The following is a 22322-nucleotide window of genomic DNA, read 5'->3' on the forward strand; positions in this document are numbered from 1 at the left end:
TTTAGCTAATAATATAAATAAAGTCGATGATGCCAATACAGATATTTCACTTGAAAAAAACACGAAAGCCTTAATAGATTGAAAAACTTCTTTCAGAGATAAATTAATTTATCTAATCACGATTTTTTAATATTTAGGTATACTTACACTTGTGGATCCCGTGGATTATACCTGACTTACTTGATTCCTTACAATTCCAGTGAGTCTACAAAAATCATTTCAACATAAAACTCAACACAGAAATTAAATCATTATTTGATTAAATCATTATTTTTATCAAATATAATCCTTCAATAATATTTTTTTAGAATAAATGTTTAATTCTTTACTCAGCACCAAGCGATTTAAGAATATTTTCCATAAATGTATTTTTTTGATCTCTGGCCATCTGAAGAGCTGTTTTTCCTTTATTGTTTTTTGCGTTGATATCTGCTCCATGAGAAACCAAATATCCAAATGTTTTTTGTATATTTGGACTTGTTTCCCAAGGATAAAAGCCTCTGTGATTTTCAAGTGTGATATAATGAATGGCTGTATTTCCATCTTTATCTTTTGCATTGACATCAATGTCATGTGATATTAGAAATTCATATGATTCTCTAGCATTAGAAACTGCAGCGTAGTGAAGTGCGGTTTTCCCATCACTACTCTTTGATGCAAAATCAGCACCGTGCAATATAAATAACTCTAGTGCATTTTTGTTGGATATGTATGCTGCTTGATGAAAGGCGTTCATTCCTTTTTCATTCTTTTTATTGAAATCTATTCCATTGGAAATGAAAATTTCTGCAATTTCTAGTGCAAGTTCTTTGTTGTGAGATGCTAATAAATAAAACAGTGGATTGTCGCCTAAGGAATTTATTGCATTTACATCAGCTCCATGAGCAATTAAACACTCTATTGCCTCTTTATTATTTTTATTTGCTGCTTCGAAAAGTGGTGTACATTTATTATCATTCCTTGCATTGACATCAGCTCCATGAGAAATTAAAAACTCGATAAGCTCTGCATTACCATAGTTGGCTGCACTAAAAAGACATGTCTCTCCTAATTCATTTTTTGCATTGATATCAGCTCCTTTTGATAAGAGATATTCACAAAGAGGAAGCAAATTAAAAGCCGGTGATTCTACAAAACATTTGTTGATACTTTTTGTCTGGTCCAAGTACATTAAAAATGCTTGAATATTATTGTATCTTGTACAATTAATTAAAATTGTATGTATATTGCATTCATTCATTAGAAATGAAACAAAATCAATGTTATGAGATACCATTGCATATTTAATACGATCGTCGTTTAAAAATGGATCTTTGAGATTTGTATACTTCAAGCATTCATTGACAATATCTGGTTTTCCACTCAAAAATGATAAACCAAAGCAATTCTCTGTGATGTCTAAGCCGAATTTACTGATTAATAACTTAAAGCAATCAACAGATCCGTGATAGCAACATAATTCAAGTAAAGTCATAGATCGAGGATAGAAAATGCTATGCAATGTTTGATTTTCATCAAAGTCTTCTAGTTCAGTGAATTTAATAAATGTTTGCAAGTCATTTTCCATAATTGCTCTGTTAATTGTGCATTTTTCATATACATCCATGGTAAGATCTTTACATTCTTCAATTACCTCCTCATTGCAAGGAATTCCATATTCTTTGAACATAAGGTATTGAAATGGATCAGAATTAATAATTAACTTACCTGGTTGATATTCATCGTAAACTTTTTTGAATAAAAACCAATATGACTTAAAATATTGGCATCTGAACCGGACTATTTCTGGAATAATATATAAAATATTCGAAGGCGTGCAGACTTTTGTTTCTATCAAATTGATTTTGATATCTTGGAAAATTTTGTCAATTACGGTCTCATCGAATGAATCTAGTTTGTATAATGCACTAAAAGTATCATGATATGCTTTGCAAAAGCTCATTGCCTCATCATACATGCTTTTTTCCTTGGAATTTTGGGGATGCCGGTGAATTTACCCAAAATATCACAAAATATTTTTGCTCAACTCGAGTAAGTACATTTCATTGGAACTTTTCGAGGACATATTTTGGGTGAAGCATGGATATCTCAGATCAAACCATCGTCAAATACATTAAGAGAGCCAAATAGATGCAACTCCAATTTCGCCAAGAACACTCAATTTTGCTAACACGGATATTCTGTACATTTCAAAACGCCAGAACTAGTAAAGAAGAGCCCAAACTAAAGAAAAAAACACAATAAAAAGATAATAATTCGCCAACAGATGATTCATATCTTAATAATGATCGTTCTTTACTTGATAGATACTAAAAGGATGACCAAATGAACGAAATATCCAATCAAAATAAGAAACCAGACAATTTCATTGACATCTACAATTACAGCAACAATAATACAACTGAAATATTCATAGTCAAAGGCACCAAATCTCCACAAAGCACAGGAAGCAGCAAAGTTGCCAAAACAAATATCAAGCTTGAGTTATCAACAATATTTGATACAGCAACAGCATCTACACTATCAGATCTATATACAAATCAAATCAAATTAAAAAAAATCTATTAGCCTGCAAAAAGGGAAAAAATTATTGAAAGCTGATAAATTACTTTCTGAAGAAGACGAAATCATCAGTGAAATATTTGATGTACCACACGAGAGAGTTATTCCAGAACACGAAATGAATAAGGATGAAGTCAGTCAGATGAAGAGAATTTTGATGAGTTCTAAATCAGCCAACGGAATTAGTTTTGTCTTCCCAATCAACGCATAGTGAGAAGGTTTATGCATTAGATCCTGCAAGAAGAAAGAAACAGAAGACAGAAATTGAAGAAAAAGAGAAAGTTTAATGATTCTGATGATTCGGATTATGATGCTAGCTCATCTAGAAAAGTTCCGAAATGCGTTGTTACTTATAAAGCTCTGTTGAAATTGGAGATGGAATTCCAGAGAAGAACGTCAAAAAGTTTTTTATCCTGCAATTGTTTTGTGTTCTTCAGATGCAGATATGGTTTTCTTAGAATTAGATGCTGGTATGTTTGGCCAAACAGTACAAGAGAAAGTTGAAGCACTTGAATCTCCATAAAAACCAATACTATTTTAATTATTATTGTTAAATTAAATGTTTTATGCTTTATTTCATTATATAATAACTTTTATGTTTTCATTATTGATTGAAAATGTAATAGGTGATGAGATCAGCTTCTACATAACTTTTTTTTTGCGAAATCAAATCTCTCGGTTTTCGAGAGCTAGTAAAAAAATGAACACTTGCAACAAGTAATTACAAATTTTTAAAATTTACTATTAATCATTACAAACAAGAAATTAGTCCATAGATAAAGGAAATTCAACAAAAAAATGCGATCAAACCTGCTTATTTTTAAGTTCAGAAACTTTATCAATAAGGTCACAAATAGTTTGTGGTTCGAGCTTTCCTAGGTTCAAAGAAACTGTAGTTTTTCTGCCAATTAATTTCGGTTCTCGAAGTTTGATGCATTCGGCTATTTCTGTTTTTTCTGTTTCACCATTTAATGATTCGATGTCTTTTCGAAGTTTAACTAATTCTTCATAAGAAAATTCAATTCCATTTTTAGGATTTATTTCATCATCTTCATTAGAAATGCATAACGTAGATGTGCTCTTTCTTTTATTGTTGTTTGTTGATGAAGTATTTATTGATTTAACTGAATCGCTTAATTTTTCTTGAAGAAACATTAATTTGTTCACCCAATCAACTTGAGGATTATCAGAAATATACATTAAAAGGTTATCTGCGTACTGTTTCATATCTAATGCTAAAATAGAAGTGATTGAATCTTCAATGCAGCATTTTTGAGAATTTTCCCAAATTAAATCTAAATCTTTTTTGAATTCGTGTACTGTTTTATATTTGTTGTTTTTTAATTTTCTTTCGATTGTTGTGAGGTCCATAGGAGTTTCAAGTTTTCCTTTAAAGTTGTTAAAGCCTTTCATTTTAGTATCAATTGGATCAATAAACCATTTTGCTGAAGGCCGTTGTTTTATCTTTGTCAAAGCCTGAAGTAGTTGCTTTCGAATTAGATTTTCCATTTTTTGATAAAATAAATTTCAGAAATCTGACAACGTCTTCTTTGTGGTTTTCTGAGACTAGATTATGAAATAAGTAGAAATTCAAAAGCGTAAATAAAATGGAAAAGTAGTATATGTGGAAGGGTTGTGTGACTTTTTTTGTAAACGTAAGAAGTAGTAGGATATGATGGGTTTTGTGACTTTTTTTGTTACATCTATATATAGACGATGCATTAAAATATATTTATTTATAAATCATTAAAAAATTAACATTAATTTTAAAATAATTTATTTTTTTATTCTTACATAAATGACCCAACAAGTAAAACCAGATAAAATAGATTATCGAATTTTAGAGGATGGTGTTCCTGTTTATATTCAAAGATTTAAAGGGAAGCAATATTATAGAATTGTTAATCCTGAATACATAAAACATTTATTTAAAAAGGAAGACTGTGAATTATTAAACGTTAATGAATATGAAACCAATAAATCAAAATTGAAATAATAAAATATTGGAAGTGATGAAAGATGCAAAGATAAAGATAAAGTTTATACAGTTTCATATAATAACTGGCACACGTTAGGGATTAGAAAACATTTAGGAGATTATGGTAAAAGTTCTGAATTCTTTAAATCTAGTATATACGAGAGAGTAAAAGAAATTAGATATAATTATCATTCATGAATGAAAAATAAACTTTAAAAATTCATGTCTTACATTTTTTGAATAATTTATTTTTTTAATTCGTATGAAAATGAGTGAATCAAAATTCGTGACTGTGAATCAATTAATGAATAAACTTTCACCAATTCTCACCCATGTTAAACAAGTAGACGTTTATTTTGATGATTGCATAGAAAGTTTATTTTATAAAGGTAAGTTTAATATTAAACCTATTGCTTTTGCATTTGATGGTAAATTAATCGAAAATTCAAAAATTTGGAATTAATTCCGGATATTGAATTTATAAACAAATATTAAGGATAAGTGGTTTAAACAACAAAACCTTTTCACTAAAGTTCTTTGTAGATTAATGATTAAAACTGAGGAAAAAGAATTTAACGAATTTAAATATCATCCATGTAAAATTTTAGAACTTGGTAACGAAAAACTTCAGAAAAAATTAAACGAAAGACTATCAAAAGATAAAGTTGAAAGAGTAAATAAACTCACTAAAGGTAATGATGATGAAGATGAATTTGATGAGTTCAACATTGAACTTTAAGAAACTAATGATTATTTGAATTTATGAAATCAATAATTTGATTTATTCGCTCTTCAATAATTTCTATTCTTTTTGTTAAATCATCTATTTTCATTAATGAGGTGATTCTTGATTGAGGAATAGATTTTAAACTAACCACTCCTTTTATTTTGAAATTTTGAATCCATGACCCTCCGGGTCTTGGACTCTGTCCTCAACTTTAAACATTTTATTCAATTTACACGTTGTCAATTCTTCAAATAATTTTTTATTATTAGCATAATAATCATTAAATTCTTCAACAGATGAAAAAATTTTTATTTCAGTAATTGGTTTAACAACGTTTATTTTTTGTTGAACATTTTCACTTTCATTTATTTCTTCCTCCTCTGTTTCATTTATTTTTAAAATCGGTTTCATTTATCATTAAATAAAAATTAGAATATAAGTGATGAAATATATTTTTTAATTAATATTAAATCAGAGATGAATACGGTCGAGCCAAAAGTGGCTCAACCTCAAAACGAGCATTTTATGAGCTTACTAAGGGTGTTATAAATGAATTCAAAGGTATTTACATACATCCTGACTTCGTTCATTTTGTTGCTGAATGGTGCTCCGTAAAGTATGCATTTTATGTCAAAGATATTATGGACTCCATAGACAAAAAAGTTCATGAGAAATTAGATGAAGAAGAACTCGAAGATACAGTAGAGAATGCGAAACATTTGTTTGAAGAAGAAGTTGGAAAAATGTGTGAAAAACAATTAGAACATGAACGAGAGATATGTTATGGTTATAGAGATTCTCCATACGAACTAGACCAATGGGAACAAGAAGATTTAAAGAGAGAATTTAGAGAATATGAACTCGCTAAGATAGCATTTGAAGCTGCAGAAAAGAAGTTAAAAGTTTGGGGTCGTTTTGTACAAAAATATTGTGAGTAAATGAACCATTTATTTTTGTCATAAAGACGCAACGTGGCGGGGCATAGCCCATGACCCAAAAATAATGTTTACGTTAAGTGACTCAAAGAGTCCGGAGACAAAGTCTCATGTTTTTAGGTTATTCAAAAATAATTAATTATTGAATAACCGAAGGTGCTACCATGCTACCATGTGCTACCAGGTCATTTAACTTCTCTGAAAAAATGAGACAACATGACATTTTGACAACAACATAGGAGGAAGGTAGTTATTCAAAAATAATTAATTATTGAATAACCGAAGGTGCTACCATGCTACCATGTGCTACCAGGTCATTTAACTTCTCTGAAAAAATGAGACAACATGACATTTTGACAACAACATAGGAGGAAGGTAGTTATTCAAAAATAATTAATTATTGAATAACCGAAGGTGCTACCATGCTACCATGTGCTACCAGGTCATTTAACTTCTCTGAAAAAATGAGACAACATGACATTTTGACAACAACATAGGAGGAAGGTAGTTATTCAAAAATAATTAATTATTGAATAACCGAAGGTGCTACCATGCTACCATGTGCTACCAGGTCATTTAACTTCTCTGAAAAAATGAGACAACATGACATTTTGACAACAACATAGGAGGAAGGTTTTGACATTTTGACAACAACATAGGAGGATTAATGCAAAAATAAATTCCAATCATACTTTATAAAGCTAGACCTTCAGGTCTCGCCGCTTAGCGGCTCATTTACAGGTATTTCATCGTCAGTAAATGATTCCTCATTATCGTTTGGTTCAACCTGTTTATATAATCCTTTCATTTCTTCTTTCAAAACATAACACCATGTTTGTTTACCGTCTATTCTTCTATGTTTCCTATCACATTTATCCTTAATACTCATTTGAAAGTTTTTGTCTTTCATGTCTGATGGTTTGCAGAATAGAGCATTTTCACACGTCATACCTGCACACAATTCATCATAATGTGTATTTATCCATACATCTAAAGGATTTGACGATAATTCAATTAAATCTTGTTTGGCTTCAGTCATCGGTATGATTCGTACATTAAATGATGAAAGGTCGTAATTGATAAAATACGTCAGTAAATTATCATAAAATTCCTTTGTGCATGAATCCATCAAATTCTTGAAGTAATCAAATTGACCCTTGAATTTACCATTAACTCTTAAAACTACGTATCTTCTGTCTCCAACTTCAATTTTGACAGGGTAAACGTTGTTAGTTACGAAAATGAAGTTTGCAACATTCTGAGCAGTTCTTCTGGGTTGATTCTTTTCATTAATTCTAATCTCATTATCCGTTATAATTGATTTCAAAGCGTTGAAGTTTGCGAGTCTATCTTCACCTACATTCTTGAGTTCATTAAGTACAAGAAACATTTTATTTTCAACAACTGAGTTGAAATTACCCGTTAGCTCACTTATTTCGGTAATGTTTTTGCATGAATAACCAGCGAGAAGTTCAGAAATAATGTCTGTAAATCTGTTTTTACCTGTTCCCTGAAGTCCTTTCAAAATAATTGCTGTTTCATTCTTGATTCCAGGATGTTGAATCATTGATGCAATCCAACCGAGAAGGTATTTATACACTTCATCGTTATTATCACAAATGGCTTCTTTAATGAAATTCATAAACATCTCAATTTTTGAGTAATCAGGCTTTTCGAGAATGTTGTATTTATAACCATGAAACGTTGAGAAAACATCGAGGGAATCAGATTTAAAGCAAACACCCTTAACGGTTAATGAGGATAATTGATTTAGTAGTACATCCCATGCTGTTATTGTTTTACCTTCTTCTTTAAATAATTTAATCATTTTGAGTGACTCTTTCATGTTTGACTGAAGAACAAATGATATTTGATTCATTTTGTCGTGTATGTTGTAATCTTTCTGAATGAAATATTTATTTCCACAATCTACAAAACGGATTACACGTGATAAATCCTCAATTACTTCAGAACTGTTTTTATACTGATGATTTTCAGCCTTGCGTCTAATATCTGTTATCAAAAACGAGTCGTCAAGTTTTATATCAAATGTTATTTTTGGCTTACGTAATAAAGGTAAAACATATTCATCATAATATTCCTTTTGATAAAGTTTTAGAATCTTCACCAAAACAAATGGAGAAGTCATTAAATGTGCATATCTATTACGTGCTTTTTCAAAATTACTTTTTGCATTTTCAGTTAAATTGCAGAAGTTATAAACGTTATCGTATGCTTCATTAATTAAATGATTAGGTAACGAATTAATAGCTTGAAACAGTGTGAATAATGTAACTTCTTTTTCTAAATTCATGTTTCCACCGTCATTATGTACTTCAAAATCACACATGCCATCAACTATGCTTTGAGCAAGTTTATCGTCAATGTTTACATCTTTGTTTTCATTCATGATAGTCTTTATTTCTTCGTTCTTCTGTTCAACTCTTACCTTAATATTCAAATCATTTAATATATCATTCACTGTTCTGGTTAATGTTGAATCATAACTTCCACGAATGAATGAGTATGTATTGATTGGTTCTGTTGCATTCTTGCGAACTCTTGAATCAGCCATAACTACTAAAGAACGCTTTGAATCATCCATTGAAGTCATTATATCAATATCGTAATCATTGCAGGAATAACATTTAATCATTCTGTTCGAGGTTGAATAGAAGAAATTAGTGTTGCAATAAATGTGAAGACCTCCTGAAGCGGTTTTAACGATAACATCTTTATCCGAAAGTTTTGATAAAATATCTTTTCTAACTGTTTCTTTAAGTTCATCATTGTATGATTTATTGATATCAACATCTATAATCGTTAAATTTGAAATTTTATTTACTAATAAAGCCATACCAGTTTTCCTTCCTCTTCCTCCATCGTGTTTGAGGTAGTTATGTAAATCAATCTTGTTTTCACCAATTCTTTCGTTGAGGGTTTTAGTTTCTGCCACAACTAATTCCTCAGCTAATGAATCAATGATATTTTCATCAGAAACGATATAGTTGTTGCTGTTGTTTGTTGCTGTCATTTATATAGGAATAAAAAATAAAAACAATTTTAAAACTAACTTTATTTTTGGACTGCATCATATTTTCCTATGTTGTTGTCAAAATGTCATGTTGTCACATTTTTTCAGAGAAGTTAAATGACCTGGTAGCACATGGTAGCATGGTAGCACCTTCGGTTATTCAATAATTAATTCATAACTACCTGCCTCCTGTGTTGTTGTCAAAATGTCAAAACCTTCAGGTCTCGTCACACAGTGACTGTTGTCAAAATGTCATGTTGTCTCATTTTTTCAGAGAAGTTAAATGACCTGGTAGCACATGGTAGCATGGTAGCACCTTCGGTTATTCAATAATTAATTCATAACTACCTGCCTCCTGTGTTGTTGTCAAAATGTCAAAACCTTCAGGTCTCGTCACACAGTGACTGTTGTCAAAATGTCATGTTGTCACATTTTTTCAGAGAAGTTAAATGACCTGGTAGCACATGGTAGCATGGTAGCACCTTCGCGTTATTCAATAATTAATTCATAACTACCTGCCTCCTGTGTTGTTGTCAAAATGTCAAAACCTTCAGGTCTCGTCACACAGTGACTGTTGTCAAAATGTCATGTTGTCTCATTTTTTCAGAGAAGTTAAATGACCTGGTAGCACATGGTAGCATGGTAGCACCTTCGGTTATTCAAAAATAATTAATTATTGAATAACCTAAAAACATTAACGATAAAATAAGTGATAACAAATTTTTATTTTTATCATAAATGAATACCCCACAAGCTCAAAATTTACCACGAATCATAACAAGGGAGGAAATGATAAAAATGATGCGAGAACATGTTAAAAATAACAAACCACTAAAATTGAGAAAATGTGGTTATGCAGTAATGATGGAAAGAGAGATGTTGTCGAAGAGGAATAAAAATTAAATTTGGATAGAGTTTAAAAATTCATCTTTATTAAATTCATCTCTTCCAATCAATTTATTTATTCTATTAAATTCTTTTATTTTTGCTTCACTCAGTTTAAGGATTGAACGATAAGTTTCTAATTTTTCGATTATTTCTTTCCTCTCTTTATCGTTTTCAACCCCACCGCATTGCGACTTCTTTTTGTAATAGCATATTTTTGATTTAATTCTGTTTAGTTTCTTTTTATATTCATTGTCTGGACTCTTGGATGCTTCGTTGTCACTCATTTCTTACGAAATAAAAAAATTAAATATTATTTAAATATAATGGAGTAATAAAATAAATCGGAATTTCTATTAATTTATTGTCAACTTCAACTAATGCATTGCCGTTAATATATCTCACAAATTCAGCTATTGTGTCAAATCTTCGTCTTCTTTTTGTCATTGATTTATCAGTTTTTCCATAATCGAGATGAATCAAAACTTTATCCCCTTGTTTAAAATTCATGAGCCCCGAATTAATTTGTTCACGTTTAACATCATTCAACCTTTCCATTTGCTTTCTAATATATTCCCATTCTTTTGAAATATCATTTTTCATTTCCACCGGTTTCATGTTTATTGTTCTATGCCATGTATTATTGTAATAATATACTAACTGTTGTATGATGGAGTCATGATTTCCATCCCAGTATATCTGACCGTTAACCCCTAACGCATCTCTAAGAGTTCTCATTACCACATCAACTATTTTATTATGAAACGTAAATGGAGAGGATGAAAAGTAAAAATTAATTTGTGGGAAATAATGAGTCATAGCTGCCTGAAATCCTTTATCACCATCACCCCTTATATTATCTACTCTTTCATGATCTAGTAAGTATTGAATAGCTCTTCTTGTTTCCTGTTCTGTTTTCCCTTTCACCGGAATGCAATATAAATATCTGGTGTTAATGTTAATGGCAAATAAATAAGTAACGTTTCCTTTTGAATATTCTAAATGATCAATTTCGTATGAATATGGATATAGTGCAAATGAAGGGCGACTAAATTTTTCCTTTAACGGTTGAATTTTTGGGTCAATTGGTTTATTTAATATTTTGAAATCCTTTTTAAAATCTTTTTGCTTCTTTAATGTTTGAAATGGATATAATAAAGTGAATGATGAAGGATTAACTGAAGGAGGAGGTGGTACTGTCGTTGGAGGTTTTGGTGTTGCAAGTGGTTTAATTTTATCTGCTTTGATTTTGGATGATGAAGTTTTGGAATTCATTCCTTCCTTCATTAATTCTGGATGTATTCTATTCATTTGTTTTAAATATGCTGTATATAAAGGTTTAATATACTTTCCCGCTTCGAGTTTATGTTGAAGGATGAATTCCAAAAGTTGATCTTCATTTAAAAGTCGGGCTGAATATGGTTTAACTAATGAATCATAAATTAAAGCTTGTGCATCATTTATGGTCTGAAGGACCTGGGTGTTTTGCACCTTTTGTTTTTGCTCCTTTTGCTTTTGCGGCTCAGGATTATATAATTTATATAATTCATCAATATCTTCTTCTGTTAATACTTTATTTTTGAAATCTTTCAACTGTTTAAGTTGTGATTTAGTTTTTTCCTTTGTATATTCATTATTTTTAATTTTGTCTTTAATTTTAGAAATTATTTTATCATGATATTTCAAAACTGCATTTTTATAATATGGATAATAATATTCCATATCATCACCCGTTATATTTTTATTATGTTTTTGGAGATATGCTTTTAAATCGTAATAATCAAGAAAATTTTGATTAAGTACTAAATCATCAATCAAAATTTTTAAATCTACGCTATTCATTTATATAAAAATAAAATAAATGTTTTAAGGGTGCCCACCTCTTTGAATCATAGTATCAAAACCATCATTAACGGTTCCTTTTGTCTCTTCTGTGGCATTTTATTAAAAATAAAATTTTAAATTGTATTAAATAAATGGCATACAACATCCATTTTCACAACATACAGCCTTAGTGTGTGCTCCTGTTAATGCAGTCTTACCGATTGTTAAGCGAGTCATTGACCCGTTTTTAAGTTGTAAATTAATATTCTGACCATCAAATATCACTTTATCATTTATTATATCCAAATAATTTTTAGGTGTTAATTGCTTATTTTGTCGTAAACTAACACCTTTCATTTTTTGTGCAATCTTTTTAAAATCACTTCCATCAATTGAACCGTTGAATGATGTATAACACTTAGGGCATAAAGCAACCATGTTATCACCTTGTTTCTCAATTGCTAAACCCAATAACTTCTTCTCATGTGCTTTTTCTTCAGCTTTATTCTTTAATTTAGGTTTAAATTTCTCATTAAAACAAAAGAAATCAAAAGGTGCGAATTTGTAAATGTTTTTATCATAAAATTTTTTATCGGTAACAATTGCTTGAAATGCTTGAGTGTTAGGAAGATTTGGGTCGCCAGCAATAGCCCAATAAGATGAATCAGTATCACCTTCAATGAAATGAAAACGATTAACATCCATGCATTTATACATAAAATCATAAATGAAAACCAAATACCAGTATTTAGCATTATCTAAAGTGAAGAATGCCTCTTGTAAACATGTATCACATCTATAAAATCTATCTTTAAGCATCACTTGATACGTATCTTCACCTATTTCTCTTATGTTTTTAAACTTATTTGACATACATGCAACGCGTGCCTTCCGTGCATTCATTATTTTAGTCTTTGCGTAATTTTGTGTATTCATTGCATCGTAACCATATGATCCATTAAGTGAAATCTTGCAAAATAAACTTTTTCCTTTATTTCCTTCTAATTCAGCCTTTTGTCTTTCATTCATAAATTCGTTCGCAAATTCATTAAAACAAGTGTTTTTAGTAAATGTTAAAATTGATTGAATATCATCAATGATAAAATGAAATCTGTCTATTAGATACCAAAGATAATAAGAAGAAAATGGTTGATATTGGTTGTGTGTTGATGCTAACTGAGTTAATTTTCTCTGTTTCTGGTCAACTGGTAGATTGTTTGATTTCATGTAATTATACATAAAACTGCCAATTGTTTTTTCATCTGTGATAATATCTAAGTTTCTTATTATCGGTAAAAAGTTTATGTAATCATTAATGTATTTTTCATCAATGTGACCCTTTACTTCAGCCACGAATAAAGTATTTTTCTTCTTAATTATTCCCAATGCTTTTGCTTTCTTTGTTGCTGTATCACAAATGATAACACCATTCAATCTTCCCGGCATATACATTTTATGGTCAGTATATTGAATGAAATCATGAGGATTAGATGAAAATGATGAAGGATATAATGAATTAAAGTCAACACCAACGAAATGAGTCATAATGTTGGAAGTGTCCTCATTTGATACAGTTTTAGTTTCTGGATTATATGAAAGTTTATTAATGTGCGTGATTCCTTTAAGATTTACTCTATGTTGAACATTTGATAAACCACCAGTAATTCCATTACGGAGAATGTGATAAGCTTCAACTGAATCTAGAGTCATTGGTAAATTATTTTTTAATGTATAATTTCTTAAATTGATTCTTAAACGTTGAACATCTTCATCTTTATTTGATTTTACGACATTGCAATAACAACACATTAACTGACAATTTTCTTTGGTATGTGGTTTTTCATTATCGATTCTATCTAATGTTGGTTTATTAGCATATGTAAACGCTTTACCACACATTTTGCATTTAGATGAAAGGATTAAATCGTGATAGTATTGATAGTCATCCATTGAAACATTGTTTTTAGTATCCCTTTCTGCTTTTTCATCTTGTTTCTTATATGAATCAATTTTATATTTCCAATACTTTTTTGTTAATTCAAAACTTGATTCCACATTTTCTTCTTCTGGATATGTTTCGTTAGGATTGAAGTTCTTATATGCTAACGCGTAACGAATCATTGATGCATTCGATGATAAAGAAAGATTATGAAGCATGTCAATTTTATAAACAAATGTTTCTTCAATAATTTTATCAATTGGGTCAATCATAATTTCAACGTCTTTATTGCAATAATGAATAAAATATTCTAATCTATTCTCAAAATTTTTAGCATCATTGAGATATATTTGATAATCTGAATCGGATATTGTTTCTTGAGTTAATGCTGAATAAAATGAATCTTGAGTGAATGGTTCCACTTTATATAATTCATCTTCGTAATTCTCCCATGTGATGAATTGATAAGGGAAAAAGGATTTAACACGTGATTTATTGTTTCCGAAATCTTGAGTGAATTGGTCTAATGTTCCACCCGCTATATAATTTCTGATGTCAATAAATCTTAATTCATATGGACAGTTTGTTTTCTTTACAATGATTTGCTTAAATTGAGAAGAAGAACCCAGCATTGATTTTATTTTCCATTTTGCAGTGTTTAAATCACGAAGAATTAAATTTAAATCAAACTTTCCCGAATTAAAACCTATGATATTCACTTTATTGAATTCCTCATCTAGAAGTTCTTTAAATGCTTCCTTCTGTTTTTCATTTAATGTATGGGACAAAGTCCCCGCCGTTTGGTCCGTTTGCGGCTTCATTAATTCTTCATATTGTTCAATATTTGATTTAGCAACTAATGAACAGGTTGAAAATAAAAATTCAATCCAATCAGAGATGAACGAATCACTTGATGTTAAGCAAAAATTCCTCGTAAATGTTTTATCACGGTCTACGACCTCGCCGCTTCGGTCTGAAAGACCTTCAGGACTCAAAGAGTCCGTTTGCGGCTTTATTTTGACAGTTGATGATACCATAAATGGTTTTAAGTAAGCGTTCAAAGTTGCACATTCAGAAAGTTGAAGTTCTTCTTTAGTCTCTAATGTTTCGAAGTCAAAAGTAATATAATATCTTGTTGGTTTATAATATTCCTGCAAATTGTGAGCTAATAGCCATTGATATATCTTCTGTTTCGTGATATGTGGTGCATATGGTTGTTGTGTGTTTTGCAATTGAACGTCTTGAATTAATCTTCCATTATTTTCTTTACATTTCTCACAATGTTTTAAAAATCTTCTTTGGTTTTTCCTTTCTGGGTCATCACGGATAGAATATACTTCTTCTTTGCAAAAGGGGCAAACTTTATATCCTGTGAGTGCTTCAACGTCTGTAATTCTGTCAGCGTGAAGTTTTCCACATGGACTCTGTGTTAATAAAATATTTACTGTTTCAAATTCTGGATCTATCATTATTGATTCCACTAATGGAAAGTCTACCTTATTTATGTCTACGTCTTCTGGTTGAGGGTCACAATAATAAAAATCAATATTAACGTTTAACATTCTTGCTAACCTCTCACTTTCTGATGAAATGTCAAATCCTTCATATGCATCTATGGCTTCATTTAAATAACTTCTACGAGTTTTAGGATTAACACCATCAGGAATGTTATAGAAGCGTTTAAATAACCTTCTACCTTCGGCTCTTATTTGATTATCATTCATTTTAGCTGTTCCGTTTTTGTTCATTTATGTAAGAATAAAAAATTAAAAAATAAATAAAAATAAAGTTTATTTTTTTAAAGTCCAGGGCTAAAGTCCATAAAATGAATTAAGAACACATAAATTTTTATCATCTGCGACGTGACGAATACATTTTAATTTACTCAAGAATGCGTACCCTGATACATTAAATCTAATTCCTGTCTTATTTAATTTCACAACTTTGAAAAGGAATGTATGAATAGCTATAAAATGATGAGATGATGTTTTATGGGTTGCTTCCATTTTTTCTGAAATAAATGAATAAATATAATGTTTATAAGTTTTCATATCTTTTATATTCTTAATAACGAATGGTATAGACCTTTCAACTTCGTCTTCCTTCGGTGCTGTTCTTTCATATGAAACATTATTAGTATCTTCAATAATGAAACCACAATCGCATAAAATTTTATATGTACCAATTGTTTCTTTTGATATTTTATCTAACAAATCAAAAACTTTATCAACACCTGTACATTTATTTAAATAATAATTTGTGTAAATATCATGGTCTTCTTTCTTAATCGTATTTGTTGCATATGTTACATTTTTCAGTGCTTTTTTGAATTTTTCAGAATCAAGAGGAGGTGAAAGTAATATACATGGATAATCTCCATCGTCAATAAATTGTAACTTATGTTTATGAATAAATTTTGTGCCTTCTTCTGAAAGTGTTTCATCTATTTCACCATCTAATAAATTTTTAGTAGATTCCAAAAAGTAATTTTTATATCTTTCTTCATGAGATTTTTGAACTTCTGATTCTGAAGCTGGGATATTCATTAAACCCTCTACTTCATTCTCATTATATTTTCAACTTCTCTTAATTCCTTAATTTTTTCATCTATTTCATCTCTTATTTTTTCCAGTCTTTCAATTTCATCATATTCATCATCTTTAATCCGTTCTTCATAATATTCAGGGAAAACATCAGGTTCTTTAGGTTTTTCTTCTTCAGATGTGGGATATAAGAAATTTATAACATCATCTTTATTCATTTTTCCATCATAATCTAAATCATTTAATAACTCCGCGAATTTTTGACAATTTCTTAAATAATATTTATTAACTTCATAACTCGCCTCCTCTAATATATCCTTTATTTCCTCGTTTGTGAATCCCAATTTTTTAACGTCGTTAGTCTTGACACTCATTTTCATACGAATTAAAAAAATAAATTATTCAAAAAATGTAAGACATGAATTTTTAAAGTTTATTTTTCATTCATGAATGATAATTATATCTAATTTCTTTTACTCTCTCGTATATACTAGATTTAAAGAATTCAGAACTTTTACCATAATCTCCTAAATGTTTTCTAATCCCTAACGTGTGCCAGTTATTATATGAAACTGTATAAACTTTATCTTTATCTTTGCATCTTTCATCACTTCCAATATATTTATATTTCAATTTTGATTTATTGGTTTCATATTCATTAACGTTTAATAATTCACAGTCTTCCTTTTTAATAAATGTTTTATGTATTCAGGATTAACAATTCTATAATATTGCTTCCTTTAATCTTTGAATATAAACAGGAACACATCCTCTAAAATTCGATAATCTATTTTATCTGGTTTTACTTGTTGGGTCATTTATGTAAGAATAAAAAAATAAATTATTTTAAAATTAATGTTAATTTTTTAATGATTTATAAATAAATATATTTTAATGCATCGTCTATATATAGATGTAACAAAAAAAGTCACAAAACCCATCATATCCTACTACTGTAAGAATTCATACAATATTGAACGATTTTGTATCATTTTTTTAACATATGAAGTAAAAAATGTATGATTCTTACGGTTTTTATTCTTACGTTTTTGAATAAATCAAGATTTAAAAATGATACAAAATTGTAAGACATTTACACTCAGCCCATACATAATGAAATAAAAGAAGTTATATATAGATGATGTCAGATATTCCGCGATTAATTAATTATTGTTGAAAATAAAGATTGAGTTCAACATTGAACTTTAAGAAACTAATGATTATCATGAATGAAAAATAAACTTTAAAAATTCATATCTTACAGTTCTGAATAATTTATTTTTATTTTGTATGAAATGAGCGTCAAAACTAACAATGTTAAAAATTTAGGATTCACAAACGAGGAAATAAAGGATATATTAGAGGAGGCGGGTTATGAAGTTGATAAATATTATTTAAGAAATTGTAAAAAATTCGCGGAGTTTTTAAATGAATTTGGTTATGATGGAAAAATGAATAAAGATGATGTTATAAATTTCTTATATCCCACATCTAAAGAAGAAAAACCTAAAGAACCTGATGTTTTCCCTGAATATTATGAAGAACGAATTAAAGATGATGAATATTATAACGATGAGATTGAGAAATTGGAACAATTAAGAAATGAAATAGATGAAAGAATTAGTGAATTGAGAAATGCTGAGAATGAAGTAGAGGGTTTAATGAATATCCCAGCTTCAGAATCAGAAGTTCAAAAATCACATGAGGAAAGATATAAAAATTACTTTTTGGAATCTACTAAAAATTTATTAGATGGTGATATTGACGAAACACTTTCAGAAGAAGGCACAAAATTTATTCATAAACATAAGTTACAATTTATTGATAATGAAGAATACCCTTGTATCTTACTTTCACCACCTTTAGATTCCGAGAAATTCAAAAAAGCTCTTAAAAACGTGACATATGCAACTAATACGATTAAGAAAGAAGATCATGATATTTACACAAATTATTATTTAAATAAATGCACAGGTGTTGATAAAGTTTTTGATTTGTTAGATAAAATATCAAAAGAAACAATTGGTACATATAAAATTTTATGCGATTGTGGTTTCATTATTGAAGATACCAATAATGTTTCATATGAAAGAACAGCACCGAAGGAAGACGAAGTTGAAAGGTCTATACCATTCGTTATTAAGAACATAAAAGATATGAAAACTTATAAACATTATATTTATTCATTTATTTCAGAAAAAATGGAAGCAACCCATAAAACATCATCTCATCATTTTATAGCTATTCATACATTCCTTTTCAAAGTTGTGAAATTAAATAAGACAGGAATTAGATTTAATGTATCAGGGTACGCATTCTTGAGTAAATTAAAATGTATTCGTCACGTCGCAGATGATAAAAATTTATGTGTTCTTAATTCATTTTATGGGCTTTAAAAAATAAATTTTATTTTTATTTATTTTTTATTCTTACATAAATGAACAAAAACGGAACCGCTAAAATGAATGATAATCAAATAAGAGCCGAAGGTAGAAGGTTATTTAAACGCTTCTATAACATTCCTGATGGTGTTAATCCTAAAACTCGTAGAAGTTATTTAAATGAAGCCATAGATGCATATGAAGGATTTGACATTTCATCAGAAAGTGAGAGATTAGCGAGAATGTTAAATGTTAATATTGATTTCTATTATTGTGATCCTCAACCAGAAGACGTGGACATAAATAAGGTAGACTTTCCATTAGTGGATTCAATAATGATAGATCCAGAATTTGAAACAGTAAATATTTTATTAACACAGAGTCCATGTGGAAAACTTCACGCTGACAGAATAACAGACGTTGAAGCACTCACCGGCTATAGAGTTTGTCCATATTGTAAAGAAGAAGTTTATTCTATCCGTGATGATCCAGAAAGGAAAAACCAAAGAAGATTTTTAAAGCATTGTGAGAAATGTAAAGAAAATAATGGAAGATTAATTCAAGACGTTCAGTTGCAAAAGACACAGCAACCATATGCACCACATATTACGAAACAGAAGATATATCAGTGGTTATTAGCTCATAATTTGCAGGAATATTATCAACCGACAAGATATTATATTACTTTTGACTTCGAAACATTAGAGACTAAAGAAGAATTACAACTTTCTGAGTGTGCAACTTTGAACGCTTACTTAAAACCATTCATGGTATCATCAACGGTTAAATTAAATGATAAAACATATACGAGGAATTTTTGCTTAACTTCGAGTGATTCTTTTATTTCTGACTGGATTGAGTTTTTATTTTCAACCTGTTCATTAGTTGCTAAATCAAATATTGAACAATATGAAGAATTAATGAAGTCGCAAACATTAAATGAAAAACAGAAGGAAGCATTTAAAGAACTTCTAGATGAGGAATTCAATAAAGTGAATATCATAGGTTTTAATTCGGGAAAGTTTGATTTAAATTTAATTCTTCGTGATTTAAACACTGCAAAATGGAAAATAAAATCAATGCTGGGTTCATCTTCACAATTTAAGCAAGTCATAGTAAAGAAAACAAACGCTCCATATGAATTGAGATTTATTGACATCAGAAATTATATAGCGGGTGGGACATTAGACCAATTCACTCAAGATTTCGGAAACAATAAATCACGTGTTAAATCCTTTTTCCCTTATCAATTCATCACGTGGGAAAATTACGAAGAAGAATTATATAAAAAGGAACCATTCACTCAAGATTCATTTTATTCAGCATTAACACAAGAAACAATATCCGATTCAGATTATCAAATATATCTCAATGATGCTAAAAACTTTAAGAATAGATTAGAATATTTTATTCATTATTGCAATAAAGATGTTGAAATTATGATTGACCCAATTGATAAAATTATTGAAGAAACATTTGTTTATAAAATTGATATGCTTCATAATCTTTCTTTATCATCGAATGCTTCAATGATTCGTTACGCGTTAGCATATAAGAACTTCAATCCTAACGAAACATATCCAGAAGAAGAAAATGTGGAATCAAGTTTTGAATTAACGAAAAAGTATTGGAAATATAAAATTGAATCATATAAGAAACAAGATGAAAAAGCAGAAAGGGATACTAAAAATAATGTTTCAATGGATGATTTTCAATACTATCACGATTTAATCCTTTCATCTAAATGCAAAATGTGTGGTAAAGCGTTTACATATGCAAATAAACCAACATTGGATAGAATAGATAATGAAAAACCACATACTAAAGAAAATTGTCAGTTAATGTGTTGTTATTGCAATGTCGTAAAATCAAATAAAGATGAAGATGTTCAACGTTTAAGAATCAATTTAAGAAATTATGCATTAAAAAATAATTTACCAATGACTTTAGATTCAGTTGAAGCTTATCACATTCTCCGTAATGGAATTACTGGTGGTCTATCAAATGTTCAACATAGGGTAAATCTTAAAGGAATCACGCACATTAATAAACTTTCATATAATCCAGAAACTAAAACTGTATCAAATGAGGACACTTCCAACATCATGACTCATTTCGTTGGAGTTGACTTTAATTCATTATATCCTTCATCATTTTCATCTAATCCTCATGATTTCATTCAATATACTGACCATAAAATGTATATGCCGGGAAGATTGAATGGTGTTATCATTTGTGATACAGCAACAAAGAAAGCAAAAGCACTGGGAATAATTAAGAAGAAAAATACTTTATTCATGGCTGAAGTAAAGGGTCACATTGATGAAAAATACATTAATGATTACATTAACTTTTTACCGATAATAAGAAACTTAGATATTATCACAGATGAAAAAACAATTGGCAGTTTTATGTATAATTACATGAAATCAAACAATTTACCAGTTGACCAGAAACAGAGAAAATTAACTCAGTTAGCATCAACACACAACCAATATCAACCATTTTCTTCTTATTATCTTTGGTATCTAATAGACAGATTTCATTTTATCATTGATGACATTCAATCAATTTTAACATTTACGAAAAACACTTGTTTTAATGAATTTGCGAACAAATTTATGAACGAAAGACAAAGGGCTGAATTAGAAGGAAATAAAGGAAAAAGTTTATTTTGCAAGATTTCACTTAATGGATCATATGGTTACGATGCAATGAATACACAAAATTACGCAAAGACTAAAATAATGAATGCACAGAAGTCACGCGTTGCATGTATGTCAAATAAGTTTAAAAACATAAGAGAAATAGGAGAGGATACATATCAAGTGATGCTCAAAGATAGATTTTATAGATGTGATACATGTTTACAAGAGGCATTCTTCACTTTAGATAATGCTAAATACTGGTATTTGGTTTTCATTTATGATTTTATGTATAAATGCATGGATGTTAATCGTTTTCATTTCATTGAAGTGATACTGATTCATCTTATTGGGCAATCGCTGGCGACCCAAATCTTCCTAACACTCAAGCATTTCAAGCAATTGTTACTGATAAACAATTTTATGATAAAAACATTTTCAAATTCGCACCTTTTGATTTCTTCTGTTTTGATGAGAAATTTAAACCTAAATTAAAGAATAAAGCTGAAGAAAAAGCACATGAGAAGAAGTTATTGGTTTAGCAATTGAGAAACAAGGTGATAACATGGTTGCTTTATGTCCTAAGTGTTATACATCATTCAACGGTTCAATTGATGGAAGTGATTTTAAAAAGATTGCACAAAAAATGAAAGGTGTTAGTTTAAGACAAAATAAACAATTAACACCTAAAAATTATTTGGATATAATAAATGATAAATTGATATTTGATGGTCAGAATATTAATTTACAACTTAAAAATGGGTCAATGACTCGCTTAACAATTGGTAAGACTGCATTAACAGGAGCACACACTAAGGCTGTATGTTGTGAAAATGGATGTTGTATGCCATTTATTTAATAAAATACCA

General features: G+C 29.3%; 9 protein-coding genes across 9 annotated transcripts, besides 2 other annotated features; 4 read left to right on the forward strand and 5 right to left on the reverse strand.

Annotated features, from left to right (window-relative positions):
- Positions 1 to 325: 325 nt before the first annotated feature.
- TVAGG3_1048140 (protein ubiquitination) lies at positions 326 to 3273 on the reverse strand (the record flags this gene model as incomplete). Its single annotated transcript, XM_001305804.1, has 1 exon — positions 326 to 1957. One exon carries the CDS (start codon positions 1955 to 1957, stop codon positions 326 to 328), a length of 1632 nt encoding a protein of 543 aa, XP_001305805.1.
- Positions 3274 to 3342: 69 nt separating this feature from the next.
- On the reverse strand, positions 3343 to 4071 carry TVAGG3_1048150 (chromatin organization; the record flags this gene model as incomplete). The annotated part of the gene is made up of 1 exon (XM_001305803.1): positions 3367 to 4071. One exon carries the CDS (start codon positions 4069 to 4071, stop codon positions 3367 to 3369), a length of 705 nt encoding a protein of 234 aa, XP_001305804.1.
- Positions 4072 to 5746: 1675 nt separating this feature from the next.
- Positions 5747 to 16769: a mobile genetic element.
- On the forward strand, positions 5909 to 6205 carry TVAGG3_1048170 (uncharacterized protein; the record flags this gene model as incomplete). Its single annotated transcript, XM_001305802.1, has 1 exon — positions 5909 to 6205. One exon carries the CDS (start codon positions 5909 to 5911, stop codon positions 6203 to 6205), a length of 297 nt encoding a protein of 98 aa, XP_001305803.1.
- On the reverse strand, positions 6912 to 9236 carry TVAGG3_1048180 (uncharacterized protein; the record flags this gene model as incomplete). Its single annotated transcript, XM_051255692.1, has 1 exon — positions 6912 to 9236. The coding sequence occupies one exon, from the start codon at positions 9234 to 9236 to the stop codon at positions 6912 to 6914; it is 2325 nt and encodes a 774-aa protein (XP_051081266.1).
- Positions 12090 to 12974, reverse strand: TVAGG3_1048190 (DNA/RNA polymerase superfamily; the record flags this gene model as incomplete). The annotated part of the gene is made up of 1 exon (XM_051255693.1): positions 12090 to 12974. The coding sequence occupies one exon, from the start codon at positions 12972 to 12974 to the stop codon at positions 12090 to 12092; it is 885 nt and encodes a 294-aa protein (XP_051081267.1).
- On the reverse strand, positions 13198 to 15632 carry TVAGG3_1048200 (DNA/RNA polymerase superfamily; the record flags this gene model as incomplete). The annotated part of the gene is made up of 1 exon (XM_051255694.1): positions 13198 to 15632. A coding segment is annotated over one exon (2435 nt), but the record flags the coding sequence as incomplete, so codon positions are not given.
- Positions 16770 to 17755: 986 nt separating the features above from the next.
- Positions 17756 to 22322: part of a mobile genetic element that runs on past the window's edge.
- On the forward strand, positions 17879 to 18823 carry TVAGG3_1048230 (uncharacterized protein; the record flags this gene model as incomplete). Its single annotated transcript, XM_051255695.1, has 1 exon — positions 17879 to 18823. One exon carries the CDS (start codon positions 17879 to 17881, stop codon positions 18821 to 18823), a length of 945 nt encoding a protein of 314 aa, XP_051081269.1.
- On the forward strand, positions 18865 to 19111 carry TVAGG3_1048240 (uncharacterized protein; the record flags this gene model as incomplete). The annotated part of the gene is made up of 1 exon (XM_051255696.1): positions 18865 to 19111. A coding segment is annotated over one exon (247 nt), but the record flags the coding sequence as incomplete, so codon positions are not given.
- Positions 20248 to 21591, forward strand: TVAGG3_1048250 (DNA/RNA polymerase superfamily; the record flags this gene model as incomplete). Its single annotated transcript, XM_051255697.1, has 1 exon — positions 20248 to 21591. A coding segment is annotated over one exon (1344 nt), but the record flags the coding sequence as incomplete, so codon positions are not given.

The sequence above is a fragment of the Trichomonas vaginalis genome, chromosome I (assembly GCF_026262505.1).
Source record: "Trichomonas vaginalis G3 chromosome I, whole genome shotgun sequence".
Lineage (NCBI taxonomy): Eukaryota > Parabasalia > Trichomonadida > Trichomonadidae > Trichomonas > Trichomonas vaginalis.